This window comes from Rhinatrema bivittatum, chromosome 5 (assembly GCF_901001135.1).
Source record: "Rhinatrema bivittatum chromosome 5, aRhiBiv1.1, whole genome shotgun sequence".
NCBI classification, from domain to species: Eukaryota; Metazoa; Chordata; class Amphibia; order Gymnophiona; family Rhinatrematidae; genus Rhinatrema; species Rhinatrema bivittatum.
Genome location: NC_042619.1, coordinates 41,609,348 through 41,632,233, shown reverse-complemented (window position 1 = coordinate 41,632,233; position 22,886 = coordinate 41,609,348). Strand labels below are relative to the sequence as shown.

At 44.6% G+C, this 22,886-nt stretch overlaps 1 protein-coding gene across 2 annotated transcripts in view; it reads right to left on the bottom strand.

Moving 5' to 3' along the window:
- Positions 1-221: 221 nt before the first annotated feature.
- HIKESHI (heat shock protein nuclear import factor hikeshi) overlaps positions 222-22,886 on the bottom strand; it is a 102,513-nt gene continuing 79,848 nt past the window's right edge. Inside the window, exons 3-6 of one of the 2 annotated variants that reach the window (XR_003856841.1) lie at positions 14,747-14,898; positions 13,817-13,935; positions 10,926-11,049; positions 222-1,037 (exon numbers count right to left, since the gene is read on the bottom strand). Coding sequence is in view for 1 of the 2 variants with exons in the window: in XM_029602263.1 (XP_029458123.1) it covers positions 10,995-11,049; positions 13,817-13,935; positions 14,747-14,898 (326 nt within the window). In the remaining variant the exon portion in view is untranslated. Of the gene's footprint in view, positions 1,038-1,500; positions 11,050-13,816; positions 13,936-14,746; positions 14,899-22,886 lie in introns of those variants that run through there. The other variant, XM_029602263.1, reaches the window with a different exon arrangement.

Sequence of the window (22,886 nt, the reverse complement as noted above, 5' to 3'; positions counted from 1 at the left end):
GCTGCCTGAGGGTATTTGAAATGTTCAGAGGCAACTCATAAAATATATGGTTTGTAGCCTCTCCAAAATAAGTGTTTAGATACTTAAATTTTTTCATGGCCATTATCAAATAGCTTGACTTAATGACTCAGTATATGAATTATTTCCTTTTAATGTACTATATCATTGTTCAAATACTTATAAATGACTAGATAAAAGAAACAGGCAAACTACATTAGAAGTTCATTATATAAAAGAGTAAAGTTTATTTGTGTATGGCACAAGCTCAAACATAAAACTTGGCATGAAAATACATTATTTTACTTATCAGATAAAAGTTTATTATTTAAAAGCAGCTGTAATGGAAATCATGGAAGCTGGAACTGTGGAAAATATATTTTAAAAGTACCAAATAGTTATCAAAATGTTATTGTACAGCTAGTTCCATGGCTTTTTTAACAGCACAGAATAGGTTCCCTGTCTAACAGGGCTGGGCAGGTTCAAAGTTCAAGCCTAGGAGAATAACAAATTACATGTGACCCACTGTAGGCCAAAGACCCTGAAGTGAACTCAAGGCTTTATTGAGCTCTCTTACAGCTGGGGATCTCAGATTCCCTAATACAGTTGCATTAAAAAAAAAAAAAAAAAAAAGAAAGAAAAAAGTGATGCTTATATTATAGAACAATAACAACTAGTGGATGGTTTGTTATATTCCTTTTCAGACATTCTCATAAAGAGTCTGGACCATCAAACTTCGCTCCAAAATATTCGGCAATCCTATAAGGTTGTTTTGGAAAATACTGATAAAACAAACAGCAAATGAGTGTCTTTATAGTGGTAAAAATGGAGGCTGGTCACTTCATACTCATTTAAAACCATTATTCCCATCCTCTAAAGAGTTCACAAGGCACTCCAGACCTTTTATTGCAGATTCACAACCTCTCTCATCAGGACATCAATCCATAAACAACTGAGGACACTCAGGCCATGGGAAGCTGGCAGCTCTCATTTAGGTGTGCAAAACACACCCTGCAGTATGATAAAACTGTACCACTTCACTGTAGAGGAAATTTGAAAGTCACAGTATTTTATTACTGAATCAAAATAGTCACTGTAGATTAACAAAAAAGTATATATGAACAATCCAGGGGCATCTCTTGTTCATTTAAGATTAAATCTGAACATTTTATACCACATGAACTTTCTTCAAACTTAGCGAACAGTATTTTAAGAACCTGAATGTAATGCGAAGACAGAGGACAAGTAACCAATGCACAAGATTAAGAACAATTCAACCTTAAAACAGGCTCATCGCAATTTTAAATAGATTAGCAAAAGTTGGCATTCTTCAAAGTTTTTAATGGACTAAATCACTATCTTCTAGGTATGCTTTAGTTTATTTATTTTCAAAATGCATTACTGAAGAAAGCGCAGTTGCTTACCAGTAACAGGTATTCTCCTAGAACAGCAGGATGTTAGTCCTCACAGATGGGTGACATCATCAGATGGAGCTCGTCACGGAAAACTTTTGTCAGTTTCTCAAAGCTTTGACTGGCACACTGAGCATGCCCAGCATGCTATTTTCCAGACATCCACGTGAGGTCCCCCCTTCAGTCTCAAAAAATAGGAAAATAAACAAGAGCGAAGAAAATAAAAACGCAGGAAAACCCAACTTTGCGGGATGACGTGCGGGCTTCTTGAGGACTAATAGCCTCCTGTCCTAGAAGAACACCTATTACATGTAAGCAACTGTGCTTTCTCCTAGGACAAGTAGATGGTTGAATATCAAGCTCCAGGCTGCTCTCGGCAACAAGCAAGACCAGCGGGTACCGAAAAAAGTGCAAACAGGCACAGCAATTATGGTGCTGTTGGTCAAATAGGGAGATAGCCTGGTCCCAACCAAGGGGCCTTAGGTAGGAAGAGATGGGTTTAAGCCTGGAAGAGGTTGCGTAGGTCAGATTGGCTGAAGCTACTGTCTTGTCGACCATCCTCGTCCAAGCAATAATGGGTGGCGAACATGTGCAGGGAGGCTCCACGTCGCAACCCTGCAGATTTCAGCAATGGGAACTGTCCGTAAGTGGGCCACCAACGCCCCCATAGCCCTCAAAGAGTGAGCTTTAACTCTGCCTCCCAACTGAAGGCCCAATTACACATAGCAGAATGAGATAGAGTCTGCTAGCCAATTGGATAAGTTCTGTTTACCTGAGGGGCCTGAGCGGGAGAGGCCTGTCCAAATCCTGAAGCCTGGGCACCGAAGGCCCTGTAGGCACCGATGACATCAAGGATACTGGGAGCCCTATTGGCAGCGATAGTGTGGATGGATGTGAGAGACCCAACATCCCAGCCACCAGCTCCGGGAACTGTGGTCTCGGGACCAAAGGACCAGATGGCGTAGACAGCCTCTGCATGTCATCCTCCTTGGAGGACCTGATGATGGGAATCGATCCAGAGGAGGGCAGTGGTGACTGTTGGGGAACCGAAGAGCCCCATGGCACCGGAAGGTCACTGAGTAGTATACCCAGATGCTCAAGCAGGGGTGCCAAGAGAGATGGCACAGGCTCCAGCACCAATTTGATGCACCGCAGGGCTTGGAGCACTGCACTCTGCGGTCCAACTCCTTCTGGAAGTCTGGTGAAGAAAGGACTGATGGAAGGGGACAAGGTGTCACCGGAGCCTCCTCGGAACCCCGAGGAGGCTCGGTGCTCGGCACCGCTAACGGTGTGGAATGCCTGGGACTCCTGGGCCTGTCGGAGGATGGGGCCTCCTTGCTATGAGGTTTCTTCTGTGTCGGCACAGCTACCACCACTGCAGCACCGGAACCAGAGCCATGCGTAGACGACAACGGGTGTCAACGCTTGAAGGTACTTCCCAAGGTGCATGGTCCAGTCTTTCCCCAGTACCAAGGAAGCTGAGGATCCTGAAGTCCTGGAGAGCACCGAAATCAGAACGGGTCGATCACTGGCTCCTCGCTCCTTGGAAGAACTTGCCGGGAGCGTGGAAAGGGACAGGATATCCATCAGTTCCCCTCAACCCCTGGGCATCAGACTCCGAAGCTGGCGTGGACGGAGTAGACTTCTTTGGCCCAAAATTTCTCCATTTTATCAAGCCGAGCACGACGGCCTTTGGGGATCATCTGATGGCACAGCTAATACCCTTGGACATTGTGAGATGCCCCCAGACAGAGGATGCAGACCTCATGCAGATCCGTGATGGACATGGTCCGCGGGCACCGACAAAAACCAGACTATGCCATAAAAGTAAGCCGGCAAACTGTTGATGGCCGGAAGCCACCTGAGCGCAACACCCCAGGAATGAACCGGAAAGAAGGTAGAGGTTGTAAAAAAAACCTACTGCGCCGGGGAAAACCACTGACCAGAGAAGGGGCCCAGACATAGGATGGGCAAAAATGGAGAAATTACTCACCAGATAATTTCTTTTTCCTTAGTGTAGTCAGATAGATTCAGGACCAGTAGGATATATGCTCCTCTGCTAGCGGATGGGAGACGGCGATAGATTTCAAAGCCAACGTCATCCTAGATATACCCCTGCCGTGACCTCAGCTTATCAGTTTCTCTCCGTCTCCCTAGCAGATGTGGACACTATCCCCTCGCTATTACAGTGCTAGCAGGATTACCAAAAAAAAAAAACCCAAAAAAACAGCATTTTACCTTAAGAAGATTTAGCCTCGCTCTCCTGTGGTGATACCTAAGGGTTCCTCCCCCAGTCAAGAATTCCTGAACTGATTTCCGATCCCTCAGAGGTGCCTTGGTCCGGTAGCCAGCTCCCGGCGTGGACTTAACCGCTTCAGTAGTTGAAAGGCAGCAGGTGCAAAGCCGAGCACGGAGGTGAAGGCCAAAGCCCTCTCCCTCCGCAGCTGGAGACTGTCTCTGCACTCAGCCGATAATCGCTGAGACCAGGTAAGTTTTAAAAAATATCTTAAATCCAGAGAAGGACTACAGCAAGCCTTCTCTGGTCTCCTTGCTCAGCGCAGCGTACCAACTTCGTCCTGATCCCGGCAAGGTAATAAGGGGGGGGGGGCCTCCGAACAGGTTGAGCAGCCTCCGATGGGCTATGTCCCGTTTTCGGCTCGGTGAGTGAGCCACGTGGCGACCCCAGCAGGTTTCAGTGCCATCTTCCCCCCTTCGGCCGCCAGTACGGACGGGGCAGGCCAGCCGCTTGGGCGCACAACTGGCACTTTTACAAGCGCACAGCCGCGAGCATAACTACGTGTATAGCTGCACACACGCATATCCAGGCGCATTACTTGTGCGCGCCAGATACCAAGCACACAGAGGAGATGGCCTCGGTAGCAAGAAGCTCAGATTACACTCTCTTTGCGCGGCCTGCCACATCAGAGCAGCACAGCCCGACCTGGAGTCCTGCCTGTGTCAACACTGTCAGGAAGCCCAGGGAGAACTAGATTCTCAAACGTTTTCCAAGTCTGGTCCATCCCAGTCGGAGGACAGGTCGGCAATAACCTTATCTGACAACTCCCTGGAGCTGAGCAATTCCGAGATGGCGTCCTCAACATGAGAGGGCTCTTCAGTAACCCCTACTCTGGCGCTCCAAGGGATAAGCATGGACCCAGGGGCCTTCTCTTGGTTGGAATGTTTCCAGGGACTACAGCCTTTGTTCAGGCACAGTCAGCCCCGGTCATGACCTGGGTGGAACCCCAGTCAGGGGTACCTGATCCCCCCGGCCCTGTCCGGGGCTCGAGACATGCCTCGCCTCACCAAAAGTATCCCTGACAGGGACACAGACACCACAGATGACAATGAGGGCTCACTGGAGGAAGGGGAAATCCCTCTAGGCCTGGAACCATACAGAACCATGCTTCGCTTCTTCCACAGGGATGAATTGCCAGCCCTCGTCTCCCAGACTCTGAGGATCCCAGGCACGGACCCTATGGCGGAACCAAGAAGAACCCCATTCTGGTGTCCCTTCGTAAGGCCTCTTGCTATTTCCTGATGCTGGAAGCCATCCAGGAACTGATTGACCTGGAATGGGATGACCAAGAGGCAAACTTTAAAGGAGGGCAGGGCTTGGAATCCGTGACCAAGGAACGCCTGTGTTTCCCAAAAGTGGACGCCATGGTTTGTGCCGTCTCAAAACAACCAATCCTGTTGAGGGAGGGGTAGCATTGAAGGATGCTCAAGATAGACAATTAAGGATGGATTCTAGTGAGTGAGTGAGAGAGTGAGAGAGAGAGAGAGAGAGAGAAGTAGCCTCAGTAGTGGCGGCCAGAAGGCAATTATGGTTGCGCAGCCGGTCAGCAGATGCGATCTCTAAGGAGAACCTCCAAGAATGCCCTTTAAGGGATCTCTCCTATTTGGAAGCGAATTGGAGAAACTAGCCAGTAAGTGGGGCGACTCTCCAGTGCCTTGTCTACCAGAAGACAGAGGAAAGATCCCAGCGTCTCTCTCCCAGGAGAGCTCGGGGCAGAGGCTCCCAATGCTTCTGGCCCTACAGAAACACGTCCTTCCAGAAGGTCTCAGTCCTTTCGGAACAGACAACCCAAAAGAGGAACACATCCGGGTGCAGGTTCGACCCGAACTTTCCAATGAGAATGGGCAGACCCATCCACAGGAAGAGGAAAAAGAGGGGGTTGACTCTCTCCTTCTACCAACGATGGGTCGAGATCATGTCGGGCAAATGGGTTGTAAACATCATATGAGAAGGCTACGCTCTGGAGTTTCACAGCATCTCTCAAGACAAGTTTATGATATCACCCTGCCACACTCACCTCAAGCAACTGGCAGTGGAATCCACACGGACAAGACTACTCAGTCTGAAGGCTATAACGCTGGTGCCCACTCCCCAGCTAAATATGGGACGTTATTCCATCTATTTTATCGTGCCCAAGAAGGAGGGGTCATTCGACCCATCCTGGACCTCAAAAGTGTCAATCGTCATCTACAGATACTACACTTCCGCATGGAAACTATCCATTCCATAATAATGCAGTGTAACTGGGAGTGTTCCTAATCTCTCTGAAGCATACCATCACATTCCAGTCCATTAAGACCACCAGCGTTTTCTACGTTTTGCGGTTCTGGGCCGCCATTACCAGTTCCGGGCTCTACCCTTCAGCCTGGCAACCGCCCCCAGAACATTCTCCAAAATTATGGTGTTCGTGGCGGCAACACTGAGAAAAGAAGGGATCCCGGTACACCCCTACTTGGACAACTGGCTGATCCGGGCGAAGTCACAGGAAGAGAAGCCTTCAGATGACTAGCAGAGTCAGGCCCTCCTTCAGGAACTCTGTTGGGTCGTGAACATGGACAAGAGCAGCCTACAGCCCTCTCAGTCCTTAGAGTACCTGAGAGCCCGGTTCAACAACAAGCAGAACAAGGTCTTCCTCCCCCCCCCCCCCCCTTCACCTCGAGGAGGAGGAGGAGGAAACTGATGGAACAAATGCGCAGATTGATAACCAGAACACACTCCAAGGTATGGGAGTTCCTTCAGGTTCTAGGCCTCATGGCATCAACTCTGGAAGTAGTACTGTAGGCAAGGGCTCACATGCAGCCACTCCAACACTCCTTACTGTCCCGCTGGAACCCACTGTCCCAAGATTACACGATTTGTCTCCACCTACCAATGGAGGTATGCTCTCGGCTCCAGTGGTGGCTGCAGGACAACCACCTAAACAAAGGCATAAGCCTATCCCGACTGAACTGGATCATACTCACTACAGATGCGAGCATCCGAGGGTGGGGAGCCCACTACCAAGAACTGACGGCCCAGGGACAATGGACCAAGGAAGAGGCGAAATGAAACAAACCACCTGGAAGCTCAAACGGTCAGACTAGTGTGCCTGCAGTTCAGCTACAGGCTGCAAGGGCAAGTGATTCGAATGATGTCTGACAATGCAACAACGGTTGCCTACATCAACCGCCAGGGAGGAACCAGGAGCCAGCATGTGTCTCTGGAGATAGACCTTCTCATGGAATGGGCAGAGGTAAACCTACAAGGGATCTCGGCCTCCCACATTGCAGGAAAAGCCTGGACCTGGGGGATTGGATGCTGTCGACCAGAGGCTTCCAGCTGATAGAAAATCGCTGGGGGTCGCCCGACCATGGACCTACTGGCCACATCTCGCAATGCCAAAAGGTCTCCCACTTCTTCAGCTGCAGACAAGAGCAGCACTCCCAAGTGATCGACACCCTCGTCCAGAGCTGGCCAGAGGAGGACTTACTGTACACGCCTTCCCTTCATGGCCTCTACTGGGCAAGATCATCCGCAAGATAGAACGCCACAGAGGGCTAGTCCTACTAGTGGCTCTGGACTGGCCCAGACACCCATAGTACACAGACATGCAAAGACTCCTTGTGGGGAGCCCTATGCACCTCCCCCCACACAGGGACCTTCTCCAGCAGGGCCTGATCCTTCACAAAGATCCGTCTCGATTCTCTTACAGTCTGGCCCTTGAGAGGACTGACCTGAAGAAGTGCGGTTACTCAAAGGCTGTGATCGCCACCTTGCTCCGTGCGCAGAAGTTCTCAAAGTCCCTGGCATACATACAGATCTGGAGAATATTCAAAGCCTGGTGAAAGGACCTCGGGGTGCCCCCATGAACGGCCAAGGTCCCCATGATTCTGGAATTCCTACAGGAGTGTATGAAAAAAGGACTGTCACTCAATTCCCTCATGGTTCAGGTAGCAGCTCTCTCCTGCTTCAGAGCCGAAGTAAATGGAAACAGTCTGTCTGCACACCTGGACTTGGCCAGTTTCCTAAAAGGGGTTAAGCAACTCCGACCACCCCCAAAGTGGCCGGTCTCCCTATGGAATCTCAACCTGGTACTGGACATTTTAGCAGGATCTTCCTTCAGGCCACTGTGCAGTCTGTCACTACGCCTTTTAACAATAAAGACGGTCGTCTTGGTGGCAATATGCTCGATCCTTTGCATCTCGGAACTACAGGCACTATATCCTGTCTGGATCCATTCTTCCGCTTTACTCCAGGAACGATACAGCTTTGCACCGTCCCCTCCTTCCTACCGAAAGTGGTCTCGGGGTTTCACTTGAATCAATCCATCTCCCTACCATCACCAGAGGGACATAAGGATTCGGAAGACTCCCGACTTCTTCGCCACCTATACAGTCTGCAAACTCCTACGGTAGTACGATACCTAGAACAATCAGAGCCGGTGCACAAAACGGATCGCTTGTTTGTTCTTCACAGCGGGAAGAAACAAGGCGAAGTGGCCTCACAAGCGATTATAGCTCGCTGGATCAAGGAAGTAATCAAGGCAGCTTATATAGAGAGGCAGGGAAGCCTTTACCCCTGCAGGTTAAGGCTCATCTACTAGGGCCCAGGCAGTATCCTGGGCAGAGGCCAAACTACTGTCGCCCACCGACATCTGTTGAGCCGGCGACGTGGTCTTCTCTACACACCTTCTCCAGATTCTACCATCTGGATGTCCAGGCTCGAGAAGACACAGCCTTCGCAAGGGCAGTGCTAAGTGGGCCACGGGCAGCCTCCCGCCCCATCCAGGAGTAGCTTTTGTACATACCACTGGTTCTCAGTCCATCTGGCTATACGCTAGGAAAATGCTGTTTTTAAGTACAAAAAATATTGTAGAGCAGAGCTCCATAAACCACAAGGCAACTATCACCGCAGAAAGAGAGAGACTTAAGGGGGACCTCACGTGGACAGTGGAATGCTGGGCATGCTCAGTGTGCCACTCAAAGTTCCAGAACCTTTGACAAAAGTTTTCCGTGCCGGGCTCCATCTGATGTCCTCATCCATCTGCGAGGACTACCATCCTGCTTGTCCTAGAATATTGCAATTGCAACATTTCCATTATAAAACTAGTCTTATTTGTTAGATCAGAAAAAGGGATTATTGCAAAACCATTCCATGCAAAAATATTAATGGGCAAACATGCTCAAATATTCAGATCTGGAACATTTCTGACCTTTAAAAGTGTAGAGTGTATATATCATATATGCCTGCTTATAGGGATAGATGGTGACAGGTGGGATAGAAAAAGCATGGCTCAGAATTCAAAGTCATGTACTGCTATAGTATAGAGAAGCATCTCCTGTACATTCATTTGCAAACAGTGCTATGTAAAAATGAGAACCAACAAAATGTTCCAGTCTTTTATGCAAAAGATGACCAAAGCTAAAATTATAGAATTAAATCACACGTCTAAAATACATCTTAAACCATTAAGTTTAAGTAGGACATTGATAGAACAGATAAGCAGCATAAGTGAGAGATGGCAGTATGACAAAACTGTTCAAGGCAGCAAGTATTCTTAAAGTACCATTTAATATAATATACAATCAGCATGAAAAAAATTGATAATTGTAAACAGACAAGTGGATTGGTTCAAACAAGAGCCACTTGTGCTTCACACACAGGTATCAGCAAAGATAGATTTACTTGGGAAAAATGATGGCTGAGCTCCCTCGAGAAAAGCCTGTGTTTTGTGGTAGCTAAGGAGGCATAAATAACTCTAAAAAGAGAGAACATTTAGGGCACAGCTATAGAGGACAATGGAAAATAAACCAGAAAGAGCCACAAATTAAATAAAAACCTACATTATAACAGTCACTAAGGGCCTGATTCACTAAGGCATTTCTTCCATTCTGTATCTATGGGAAAATGCTTGATGAAATAGGCCCTTGCTTCTAAAATACTAAAGATGAAAAATGCAGTTTAAAAACATTTTGAAATGAAAAGGGTGCCAAAAATATCACATGGCATAAAGTAACAAATCAGCTGCCAGGGAACCAATGGAAAAAGAAAAACAAAAGTGTAAACAGAAAAACAGAATCCATCTTCAAAAAGGGTACAATCCTAAATGAAATAGACATTAGAGAAGACACTTCTTAGAGTTATGATCATGCCCCTTGAGACAGCTACTGCAAAACATGGGCCATGTCGGAGGAGCTCAGCCATTTTCTTTCTGAATAAAGCTATTTTTGCTAACACCCGTATAAAGCTACTTATTTACAATCACATTTTTATCTAGATTCTATTTTTGCTATTAAACTGTACTTTAAGAATACTTGTTGCCTTGGACAGTTTATTATATTGAGACCTCTTTTCTATGTTGTGATTTATGTAGGTTTTAGTCCTATTCCATTTTTATTTATTTATTTTTTTTGCAACAAAACAGATAAACCAGAAAGTTGCAATATGTTTGGGGAAATAGATTTCATCTTGGCAGCTGGATGTAATATTGCTGAACTGTGCTGAATTCAATGAAGAAACCACCACAACATTTTCCTTGCCATAGTCAGACTTTAGCTGTTTATAGAAAAGAAAAATATAGAACATTATTACAGGCAATGGGCATCAGTGAGCTCATTGCATCATTGAGCACCAAGACTCAGTGTGTCACATTTTGAGAATGGACAGGGAGTATCAAAGTCAACTGGAGAACAATATACAAAAATGCATAATTTAAAGAGAGGCATTGTATGGTGAAATGTGTTTTAGATTGCTTTAAATGCTTGCTGAATGTAAAGGCACTTTAACCTCAAGCTGTTCCCACAATACTCACTGAAATCTGGAGTAAAGAGGAAACAGATACACTGGTAGGAAAACCAGGCAAGGCTGTTGCCAGTATCAAATCACAGCCTGAACTCAGTATCTTTCTTCTGTCACCACTGCCAACCTTCCTTTTAAATTGCTTTTTCTATCTTAAATAGAAACAGAATCTGTAAAAGCTTTTTCAATTACAGCAGTTTTTTTTGTTTAACAAAGGCATTGTATGAAATGTCTAAATTATGCCATAACTATTTTTTTGAGATTTAAAAAAAAGATGCGATAAATCTAGCAAAGAAGATAGAAAAAAATACAAGTTTACAATAAGAATCTATCCGGGAAAGAGACTTAACATTTTCATTATTAATAAAGATCTGACAACCCACTGTTTTTTTCTTGATCGTTCTTTAATTTTCATCTTTTCTCCCTTCAGTAGCATAATTTACCTTTTTTTTCCTCTCTAATACCATAAGACTAAATGAAGTAAGATACAGTTTTACAATTGTTCTCTTCGATTATGTTTTCCAAAACATAGGATTCTGACTCATTCTTCTTTGAAAGTTTTCATACCTAGAAAACAAAGACCTAATTAGCTAGATGCATGTTTAAATGTTTATTTTCAATTGTGGAGAACCTTTCAAGTAACCTTCAGTAAATAACCAAAAAACAAATAGTTATTTCAGTATTCATTGCAAAACTCACATCTAAATAATGCTATAAACTCAGACTTTACTGTGTCTGTCCATGAGGCTTGAGGGCAGACTCATTTTCCCTGCCATTAACCATTAAGACTCCCATTGTAACCTTAACGTCTTTGCAAGAGGGACAACAGACACATAAAGGGGTCGATGCAATACAGTGTGCTCAGCCGAGCACACTGTATAACCAATAGGCGCTAATCCACCCCCTAATGCAATAGGGGGATTAGTGCCTATTTAACACTCTTCCGATGCGGAATGAATGAGATAGCACTCATCACATGCAAATGCATGTGAATGAGGCTATTACTCAATCACTCCAATGCAAAAAAATAAATGTGCATCTCAGACGCACATTTATCACTCAGCTATTAACACCTGCCTGGAGCAGGCATTAATAGCTGAGTGAATTGAAAAAAAAAAGTACAGAAAAGCAGAAAAAAAAACTGCTTTTCTGTACTTTAAAATTAAAAAAAAAAACCCCTCTGCCGGCCATTTTGAAGACAGACGCCGATATGCTCGGCGTCTGTTTTCATAACTGGCAGACTGCAGTAACCAAAGCCGGTAACCACGGGGTCGTGTTAGCAAGCGACCCTAGCGCCTCCTTGCTAGCGCGATCCCCTAATTTGCGTATAGCATGGCACCCCCTTGCGGGCGCCATGCACATATTAAGAAAGCGGGCACTGACTTTTCAGTGCCCGCTTTCCGCATTTTTTATAGCATCAGCCCCAAAAGCAGGGACAAGGGGTTGAAAAGAGGGAATACAGACAGATTGTGGGAAGAAGAAGCTGTAGAGATAAATGGAACCTACTCTGAAGAGAGAAAAGTGCTAAAGTTGAGTGCCTCACAGATCAGTGTTATGACCAGTTCTGTTCAATATCTTTGCGAGTGACTCTGAAGAGGGGTTAGAAAGAAAAGTTTGTCTTTTTGCAGATAATACTAATATCTGCAACAGAGTTAACACACCTGAAGGAGTGGAGAGAATGAAAAGTGATTTAAAAAAAAGAGTGAAGAGTGGTCAAAGGTTTGGTAACTGGGATTTAATGCCAAGAAATACAGAATCATGTATTCAGAATGCAGTAATCTAAAAGAGTCACATGCAACATCTGGAAAATCAGGGCCGACAGTTCATCTCTATGAAAGAACCAGAACACTGTTTGGTACAGTTCCAGCCCTGGAGGAAATTTCCCCATCTTTCAGGGAATCAGGATCAACCTCATCATCAGTGCCATCCGGATGTCGGGAACACCCACAGGGAGCAGAGGTGAGCTACGGAAAATAGGACTGGAAAAGGGAAGAGCCACCGCCTGAGGGTCCAACCGGACAGGCTTGGGGGGAAACGAAGGACTGCGCCTGAAGAAAAGCTTGTAAGACTTGAAAAAAATTCCATCCAAGAAAAAGTAGCCAGGTCCAGACTGAGCCCAGAAGGAACTGGAGCTGGTTCCACAGAACTGCCCTCGTCTGCGGAGGAGCCAGCCAAGGGAGAACCAAGGTCTGGCATTCCTCCACTCAAGGTAGTGACCAGCCCATCATCAGAATGGGAGGAACCAGGCTTAGCAAAATCGGAGGAAGACAACTCTCCCTGAATGTTTGAGCAGCGCTGACACAGCTTAGAAGCCCTAATATGACAGGCAACACAAATAGGAAGACGCTTAAGGCTTCTTGCTTACCGACGCCATTGCAGCGGTAAATGTGCATCTGAACGGCTCGTGCTCAAAGGGAAATGTGCACAAAAAATAAGCGCCTAGAAGAAAGTGCAGCAAGATGCACGCACAACTTGTGCCCCAACCTAAGTGTATGAACAGTGTAAAGTTTGCGCACGTAGAAACAGCCCAAAAGCTGCGCGTACCAACAGCCTGTAGAGAGCTACAGAGAACACAAAAAACGCCGCCACCGCAGCCTATCATGCGGCATGCAAGAAAAAAGCCTAAGTGCAGGGCCTAGTCCATCGGGGACTGCTCAATCCACCATGCTGCCCAGTTCCTCAACCCTAACGGGAGCAGGAACAAACGTCGGTACAGCGTGCCGAGCACAGAGATCAGAGGAAGTTCTGAAACCCTCTGTCTCTGATTCAAAGGTAAAACTTTTTTTTTCTCAAAACCTTATCTGAGCTCAGCACTTACCAGCTGAGTACAGAGACAGTCTCCGGCTGTGAGGGGAGAGGGTATCTGCCATCACTGCCGTGCTCAGCCTCCTGCACCTGCAACTAAGTCCTTGCTGGGAAACCCAACTACCAGACTAAGGCTCACATTTGAGGGACCACAGAAATCACCTCAGGAATTCTCAACTGGGAGAGGGACCTTTAGGTATCACTGCAGGAGAGCAGGGCTCTCTTTTCCTTAATTTACAATTTCAAATTCCTCCTTCCAAAAAGCTCAAAGCAATCCCCATAGGGAGATGCACATTCATCATCTGCTGGAGATGGAGAATGCTGGCAGGCTGAGGTCACTGCAGGGTTATATATCATGTGACATCAGCTTGCTCCATCTCCATCTACTGGCAGGGGAGCATAAACCCACTGGTCCTGAGTCCATCTGTCTAGGAAATTTAAATTTCCTACACAAAATAAGGGAACATTACAGTCAGTGGTTATGTATTCCACACACGATTAAAGGTGTCTGTGCCCCCAGGTGCCTTACCATTTTAGAATTACGTTTGCAGGGATGAAAACTTCAGAGGGGTTTGGTATCATCTGAGCCTGAGACACAGCAAATGATGTAGCAAAATTATAGAAGTTGTCCAACATCTTTTGAGTAAACTGAAAAGAAAAAATGATTTTCTAGATTAATAATTATAATACAAATTATATATTAAGATAAAATAATTGTTTACTAGTGATTTGTGGTCTGCTTCATTTTGCTTAGCATATACAAATATGACAAAAAAAATTTAACTTTTTGGCTGTACACCCCCCCTTTGTAGACCAAACTCATTCAGAAGTCAATATTCTAATAGAGGGAAGGAAGGAGTAAGGTATTGCGGGATACTGCTCTGAACATTTAGGTCTAGATATTTCTACTGTAATCCACTGATATGTTTCTGTTGGTAACAAATAATGGATTATCAAATTTTAATAAATTTCTCTAAACATAATTCTAATATATTCCATGCTGACTTAGTAAAAATGTGTTTTAAAGAAAATTAAAAATGGATTTAAAAGAAATGGTGTCTGGACAGGAAAAAAATATTAAATTTACTAATTTCAACCCTATTGCAGCAAACAAGATCTTTAAAAAAATGTAACTACTGCACATGTATTGTAAATATATACACATATAAACACACAAATTCTTAACATGCCAAGACAATTAAAATAGTTAACTTATTTAATGTCAATGCAAGCAATATGGAAATTAACCAAATACAGCATAAGGAAGCAATACTGTACAGTGACCAACATGCCACCATAAATAACACAAGTAGCACTAGAAATGGGAACTTCACAACTGGGAACTCAGTCCCAGTGCACAGTTGTATAATAAAATGTTAGTCAAACTGGAACAGGAGTCTTATTATAAAACCAATGAGTAGTCAAACTCTCTGTAATGAACATCTACAACTTGAATTACCTGAGTGAATGAATCAACTGTTGATACAGTAGCACTTGCTACAGGTGTTTGCTGCGCTAACTGCTCTAGTAACTCCACTGAGATTCCAATCTGGGCAACTGATGGTGTTTGAGGGATATTCATTGCTCCAAATGGATGTTGGCTCCCTTCTCCTGAAAAAGGACATTATAGGCAGGGCCTTTAGGTTGTACAAAATGTGACCTCTGATCTGCACATTTCAAGCATTACACCATAAATAATTTGATCCAGGTTCCTCTGATAAAGCAAAAACCACCATTTTGTTGAATTCAAGTTTCTTCTCCATTTCCCACCCTCCCTATACACTGTATCAGGGGTGGCCAACTCCAGTCCTCAAGAACCACAAACAGGCTAGGTTTTCAGGATATCCACAATGAATATGTAAAATAGATTTGCATACAATGCAGACAGTGCATGCAAATCTCTTATTTAACACTTTTCTATACCGACCTTCATGAATAAATTCAAATCAAATCGGTTTACATGTAACAAGGGGTAGAACTTAATCAACCATTTAACAAGAGGCGAAAGTTACATATAACAAGGAGGTAGTAACTTGGGGTGTAAGTTAGCCAGAGGCAAAGGACAGCAAAACTGAATAAACTAAATAACAAAACAAAGAAACAGAGGCAAAAATGCATATTCATTGTGGGTATCCTGAAAACCAGGCCTGTTTGTGGCTCGAGGACCAGAGTGGACCACCCCCGCACTATATATACATATATACACACACCAGAATTTAAGATACAAATATAAATTTTAGATGTGTGTGACATGTATGTTTTATCAGTATGGTTTTCAATTTCAGTCATGAAAAGGTTTACAAAGTTATTCATTCAATATACACAATGCTTTTTTTTTTTTTTTTTAAACCAATGCAGTTTTATGGAAGACATATTAAGAACTTCCTCTACATTGTAAATTAACTTGTACCTCACATTGCATGTTAAAAGCTACAAGTCAGAATTTAGTTTACTTCCACTAATTGCTATATGACTCTATTCAATTACTCTTTATTAAAGAGTTTCAATAAAACATGTTTCACTGTTTTTGTTTCATTTGTTATAATATATAACAGCCATCATATTCAAAAATCAGGGAGCCTATGTTCTCCAGTAAGGTGAAAGTGTCATCTAACAATGTTTTCCAACCCTCTCCTGGACGCACATCTAACAGGTCTGGTTTTCAGGATAACTGTAATGAATATGCACAAGAACTTAAGTTTTAGGTTCAAGCAAGTACTAAGATAGTACACTACATAAGAACATATGACTTGCCATACTGGGTCAAACCAAAGGTCCATTAAGCCCAGTATCCTGTTTCCAACAGTGGCCAATCCAGGTCACAAGTACCTGGCAGGATGCCAAGGGGTAGATAGATTTCAAGCTGCTTATCCCAAGAATAGGCAGTGGATTTCTGCAACTCTACCTTAATAATGATTAATGGACTTTTTCTCCAGGAACTTGTCCAAACCTTTTTTTTTTTTTTAAACACAGCCACACTAACAGCTTTCATCATATCCTCTAGGAATAAATTCTAAAGCTTAATTAAGCATTGAGTAAAAAATAATTTCCTATATTATTTATTTTATTTATTTATTTTTATTACCTAGTAACATCATTGTGTTGTCTCCTGGTCTTTGTACTTTTCGAAAGATTAAACTAATGTTTACTTGTTCCATTCCACTCATTTTATAAACCTCTATCATAGCTGCCCTCAGCCGTGTCTTATCAAAGCTGAAGAGTCCTAACCTCTTTAGCCTTTCCTCATAGCGGAATCGTTCCATCCCCATTATCATTTTGGTCAGCCTTCTCTGTACCTTTTCTAATTCTGCTATATTTTTTTTGAGATGTAATGACCAGAACTGTGCACAATACTCAAGATGAGGTTGCACCATGGAGTATTTCCCGTCGATAGCAGGCTGATTTAGCCATGCTGTATGGGAGCACGTCGCGATCCTGGTAGGCGGAGCTTCCCTCAGTGAGTCACAGAGTTTTTAACTCTGTGCAGCTGCACGGGGTATTCCCGCGCAAATCAGCCATCTTCCCTTCAGTCTATTTTTTTCCGCGAGCCGAATGCATGCGGGCTTTTGTTCTCTCAGTGAAGAAAATATTTTCCTCGGAATTTTTTCAAAATTTTTCGATCTTTCCCTGCATAATGGCACCCAAACCGTCTGGGTTTAAATATTGCCAATGCGAGAAGATTATGTCCCTCACGGACGGGCATGATTATTGTTACTTGTGCCTCGGGCCCAATCACAACCAGAGATCTTGTCATGATTGTGGCAGAATGTCACCACCAGCGTGCCGTCATAGCGCGGAGCAGATCGAGCGCCTCAAAACTTCAGGTGCTCATGCCCTGACGCCATCGGCGCAATCTTCGCCTGGCTGGGTGAAGACGACATCGACATCCCACAGGAAACCGACCTCCTCCTTGGGACCACAGGAGAAGCCGTGTCGCTCATCAGGAGCTGGGCCCAGGTACATTATACCTACAGAGCCCAACAAATTGCACCAGGGGTCGAGAATCGCTCCCCCTGCTCCTATAAAGGCCCCAGCTGTGTCGTCTGAGGCACAGGGATCTGTTCCCGGCACTTCGCAGCCTAGAGCGTCAACTGCGTCAAAGCATACGGCGCATGACAGGCGCTCATTGTCTACGACGCAATCGAAGCATCTTGAGATACATAGGACGCCCATGAAGTACCTAGCACTGTCCACGACGTAAATGAAGCAACCTGCTCGCTCACGATGCCTTCGACGCCACAGAGGCATACAGAGCAGCCTACGAAGCTATCGAAGCCAGCTCCACAGTTCACGCCGCCATCGACGCATACTGCACACTCTCCGGCGCCATCAACACATAAGGACCCTTTACACCATCTGCCTTCTAAAAAACGTAAAACTAAGACAGACTCCGGGTCCAGACACAAACACCGAAGGTCTAAAGGAAAACTGGCTTCATCCCTGATGCACTCTGGCCGCTCCTCTCATTCCAGTGCAACCCTTTCGGATATACATGTGGAAGGTTTTTCTGACCTTCCGTCTCCTTCATCTAAGGCGACTTCCAGTAGTGCATACTCAATATCTTCAGACATATCTTTAGCATCCAAACTTAAAAGCCATTCGCTGGCCTTACCTCCACCTTCTCCTAAAAGATCAAAACCTCTATCAGGTCTTTCTTCTCAAGAAATTCCACATCCCCATCCACCTACCGGGACAGGTCAAACCAGAACACCGCAGGGCGCACTAGCATCAAAAGCTATGTCGACAATTTCTCAAGTGTTATCGACTTTCTTTCATGATTTGGAATCCAGGGAAGTACTACAATCTCCACATAAGGATTCTCTACCACCAGCTTCTCCTAAGGAAAATATTCCTGAACCCCTAAAAGGAGTGGATATTCCAGCATTTCCGGGACCGAATCAACTCTATAGCCCCGAATTGCCAATTACATTGGCCTAGTCTCCCTCTCCCTCCATGGGCATGCTGTCTGACCCACCAGACACCCTACCAGAACCCTATTCTCCGCCTGAGGATCTCTCATACTCTAAATTTATTGAGAAAATGGGAACATTCCTCAATGAGGAGACTGGAAAAGTGGCCAACCCACGCTCAGAGACACTCAGTATACTCAAAAGTTTTGACATGCCACATGAACCCACTGCGCTACCACCTCATGCAGTTCTTCAGGGAGTTCTTGAAAAGATGTGGGAAGCCCCCTTTTCCTCTCCTTCAACATCTAGAAAAACGGACTTAAAATTCTGAATGTGAAACTCAGCAATTTATAACTCAGCTCAGCTTCCACATAACTCAATTGTAGTGGAGTCTGCAATCTCCAAGGCAAAGCGTCCAAAATTACATGCCAACACTCCGCCAGGTAAAGACAACAGATATCTGGATGAGTTTGGGCGAAAGACTTACCATGCTGCAATGCTGTCGTCAAAGATATGTACTCACCAATTTTATATGACGCAGTATTTATTTGAGTCGCTGCAAAAGTTAAGACCCCTCTGCACAGCAGACAATTCCTTACCACAACCCTTCACAGATTTGGAGGAAGGCCTGTGTCATTTGCTATGTTCTATACAAGAACTTCGAGACATCTGCCAGGACATCGTCCTGGTTGATGTCTCGAAGTTGGTTGAGAGCTAGCGCTATAATGGGACGATGTCCATGAAAAACTAGCAGTTCTCCCGTGCAAACCTGAAAATTTGAGACCAATTTGCAGAGACGGTTTCGAAACTGAAAGAGCAGAACTTAGCGGTACTCTATTTAACTTCACCAACTGACTTCCATTCTTCGTCAAAAAGATATAATCCCTCGTAATGTCGTAAAATGTACCCAAGGGGTCAGTTTCACTCTTATCCCTCTCACAAAAACAGCCTCTGGCTTTTTGAGGGAGGCGACGCCATCCTCACCTCTACCAGTTGGGGGATGCCTACAATTCTTCCACGATCATTGGGAATCCATCACTTCAGATCAGTGGGTACTACAAATTATAAAGGAGGGTTACCAGTTAAATTTCATAACCAATCCCCTTCTTCCACATATACCACCTCTACAGGGGTTCCAACATCAGATACCCTCATTACAAATAGAGGTCTCAGAACTCCTTCTAAACGAATTCATTCAGCTTCTTCCATTTCAAATGGATCAGGGATTCTACTCCCAATATTTCCTCAGTCCCAAGAAATCAGGAGGTTCTCGGCCCATTCTCGATCATCGAGATCTAAACAAACATTCAGAAACAGAAATTCAAAATGACCTCTCTCAAAGACATTCTTCCTCTTCTACAAAAAAACGATTGGATGTGTTCCATCGATCTGAAGGATGCTTACTCACACATTCCCATACACCCGTCCTCCTGGTGTTTCCTATGTTTCCGAGTCCAGAACACTCTACCAATACAAGAGGTCCTTCCGTTTGGCCTTTCCTTGGCACCCAGGGTGTTCACAAAGTGCCTAGCGGTGGTGGTGGCTCACCTACGACTACAGTCAATCCAAATTTTTCCTTAGCTGGACAACTGGCTTCTAAGTAGCCTCAAACCCACACAACCACCACACTGCAATGCCTCCAGAATTTGGGATTCATTATCAATTATGAAAAATCCCATCTCCAACCCACACAACCTCTGCAGTTTATTGGAGCAGTGATACACACTGTACACAACAGAGCTTATCTTCCTCGAGACAGAGCTCTCACCCTCTCCAACCTAGCACAACGTATGCACCTGCAAACATGCTCTTCTGCACGACATATTCTTCAATTACTCGGTCACATGGCAGCTTCGATCCATTTAGTCCCGCACACGAGACTCTATATAAGACAACTTCACTGGGGCCTCAAGCGTCAGTGGTGCCAGTACAAACAGTTTTTAACAAAAAGAGTCCACATTATGCCGACAATGAAAATAGACATTCTGTGGTGGCTCTCCCATTCCAATCTCTCCATTGGTTCCCCATTCAGGACTCCTCCTTATCAGTTGATTCTCACCACGGATGCCTCCTGGAAAGGGTGGGGAGCCCACTTGACCACCCTAAAGACTCAGGGATTGTGGTCCCCCAGGGAATCAACACTACACATAAATCTTCTAGAACTTCGAGCAATTTGGAAAGCACTTCAAACCTTCTCAGCTCAAGTAGTGGGGAAGCGACTCATGATTTATATGGACAATCAAGTCCCATGTTCTACATAAACAAAGAAGGCGGGTCAGATTCATGGACCCTTTGCCAAGAAGCTCTTCGAATTCTTCATTGGGCGGAGTCCATGCAGATATCCCTTCAAGCAACCTACTTGCCGGGATTGGACAACACCACAGTGGACCACCTCAGCAGGATTTTCCATCCACACAAGTGGATGCTCAATCCTGAAGTGGCAGCATATCTCTTCCAGGAATGGGGATATCCCACTCTCAATGTATTTGCGATGGAGGACAATCGACAAGTCCCCCGCTTTTGTTCAAATTTATCCAAGCACACTTTGTTACGCGCCGGATGCGTTTCTCATTCCATGGACAGAAGGTCTGCTTTACGCTTACCCTCCAATTCCACTAATTTCCAGGACAATTCAAAAATGTATACAGGATGTGTCAGACATGATTTTAGTAGCGCCAGCGTAGCCAAGACAACTGTGGTATCCATAGCCCGCCCAATTCCTCTGGAATCCCACCCAAACCTTCTCACGCAGGAAGAAGGAAATCTACTCCACCCAATGCACCACTCCCTTCACTTGACAGCATGGAGATTGAGAGGCAAATATTAAGTCACCTGGCACTTATGACTCCTGTTGAAGATGTCTTTATAGCTTCCAAAAAAGCCTCCACCAGACGTAATTACAAAGGAAAATGGTTTCGTTATTCACAATGGTGCGCTCACTGAAAACTTGATCCTTTCTCAACAACCGTAGCAGAGTTGCTTCAATATCTACATCACCTCTACGACTCTGGTCTTGCCACTGCATCTGTATGGGTACATATCAGTGCGATTGCAGCTTTCCACGATACGGACAGAGGTCTTCTGATTTCACACCACCCCCTAATCTCCAGATTCATGCATGGCCTAATCCACCTCCGTCCACCAACAATGAAACCTCCAGTTCCCTGGGACTTAAATGTCGTTCTGGAGCAGTTATTGTTGCCCCCCTTTGAACCTCTGGACACCTCACACATTAAATACTTGACATAGAAAACAGTGTTCTTGGTGGCGTTTACTGCTCTTTGTCATCTCTTAATTTCAGTATGCCTTTTTGGAATTCTTTTCACTGATGTATATGAAAAATATTTTGTTTCCTTGTTTAACCTCTTTGGCAATTTTTTCCTCCGCCTCACTTTTTGCTTTCCTAATTTCTTTTTTGTTTCTTTCAGTGTCTTCAGATATTCTACCCTATATTCTTCTGTTTGGGATCTCTTGTAATACTCGAAGGCCATTTTTTTTTGTTTTTATAATGTCAGCCACTTCCTTTGTGTACCAGATTGGCTTTTTTTCTTCTTTTACTTTCTTGCTTAACAAAGATTTGCTGCCTTTTTGATTGAATCTTTTATCTTGACCCAATGTAGCTCTACCTCATTCACTTCCTCCCAGTCTTTTAGCTTTGTTTCTAGGTACCTTCCCATTTCAACAAACTCCGTATTTTTGAAATTTAAAACTCGGGTCTTTGTGTGACTGGTACTCCTCTTGGATGCAATCTCGAACCATATCATTTTATGATCACTGGTGCTGAGATAGGCTCCCACCCGAACATTTGATACATTTTCTTCATTAGTGAGCAGCAAGTCAAGTATGACTCCCTCTCTAGTGGGTTCCTTTACCATTTGTTTGAGCTGAGCTCCCTGCAGAGCATCCACTATCATTTTACTTCTGTTAGATTCTGCAAAAGTGATTTCCCAGTCTATGTCGAACATGTTAAAATCACCATCAGCACCTGTTCCTTCTTCCCTAATTTCTGGATGTCTTTAGATCTCTGTCCAGTTCCTGCAACTGATTTGGGGGTCTATAAACCACTCCTGTCAAAACGGGAATACCATCTTCTCTTTTTAGGACTGCCCACATAGCTTCCTCTCTGCTCCACTTTCCGAGCATTTTAGTAGCTTGGATATTGCTTTTGACATAAGAGTGCTATTCCTCCCCCTTTCCTATCCTCTCTATCCCTTCTTAACAAGTTATATCCCGGTATGGCTGTCTCTCAATCATGCGCTTCTGTGAACCATGCCTCTGTATTGGGAACAATGTCCAAGTCTGCTTCTACCATAGTGGCTTGTAGTACTAGAATTTTTATGCTCAGACTACGAGCATTTACGCACATAGCCTTCCAACCATTCTCGCTTACGTTATTGTTCCCTTTGGACTTTTTTTTCCTGAGATTTGCTGTCCTGTTGTTCTATTTCCTTCTGCTTTGGGTATGGGTATGGAATTGGATTTGGGGGGTGACTTACCTGGTCTTTACTGCCACCACCGTCTTAGGACATAGGATCTGAAATTATCTGTAAGGATCCTTTTTCCTGCCACTAACGGATATAGTCCATCTTTGGCATAGAGCCTTCTATTCTTCTATATAAGCCCCCAGCCTCCAATGAATCTAAAATTTTGCTCCTTACACCAAGTATTGAGCCATGCGTTGAAATCTGT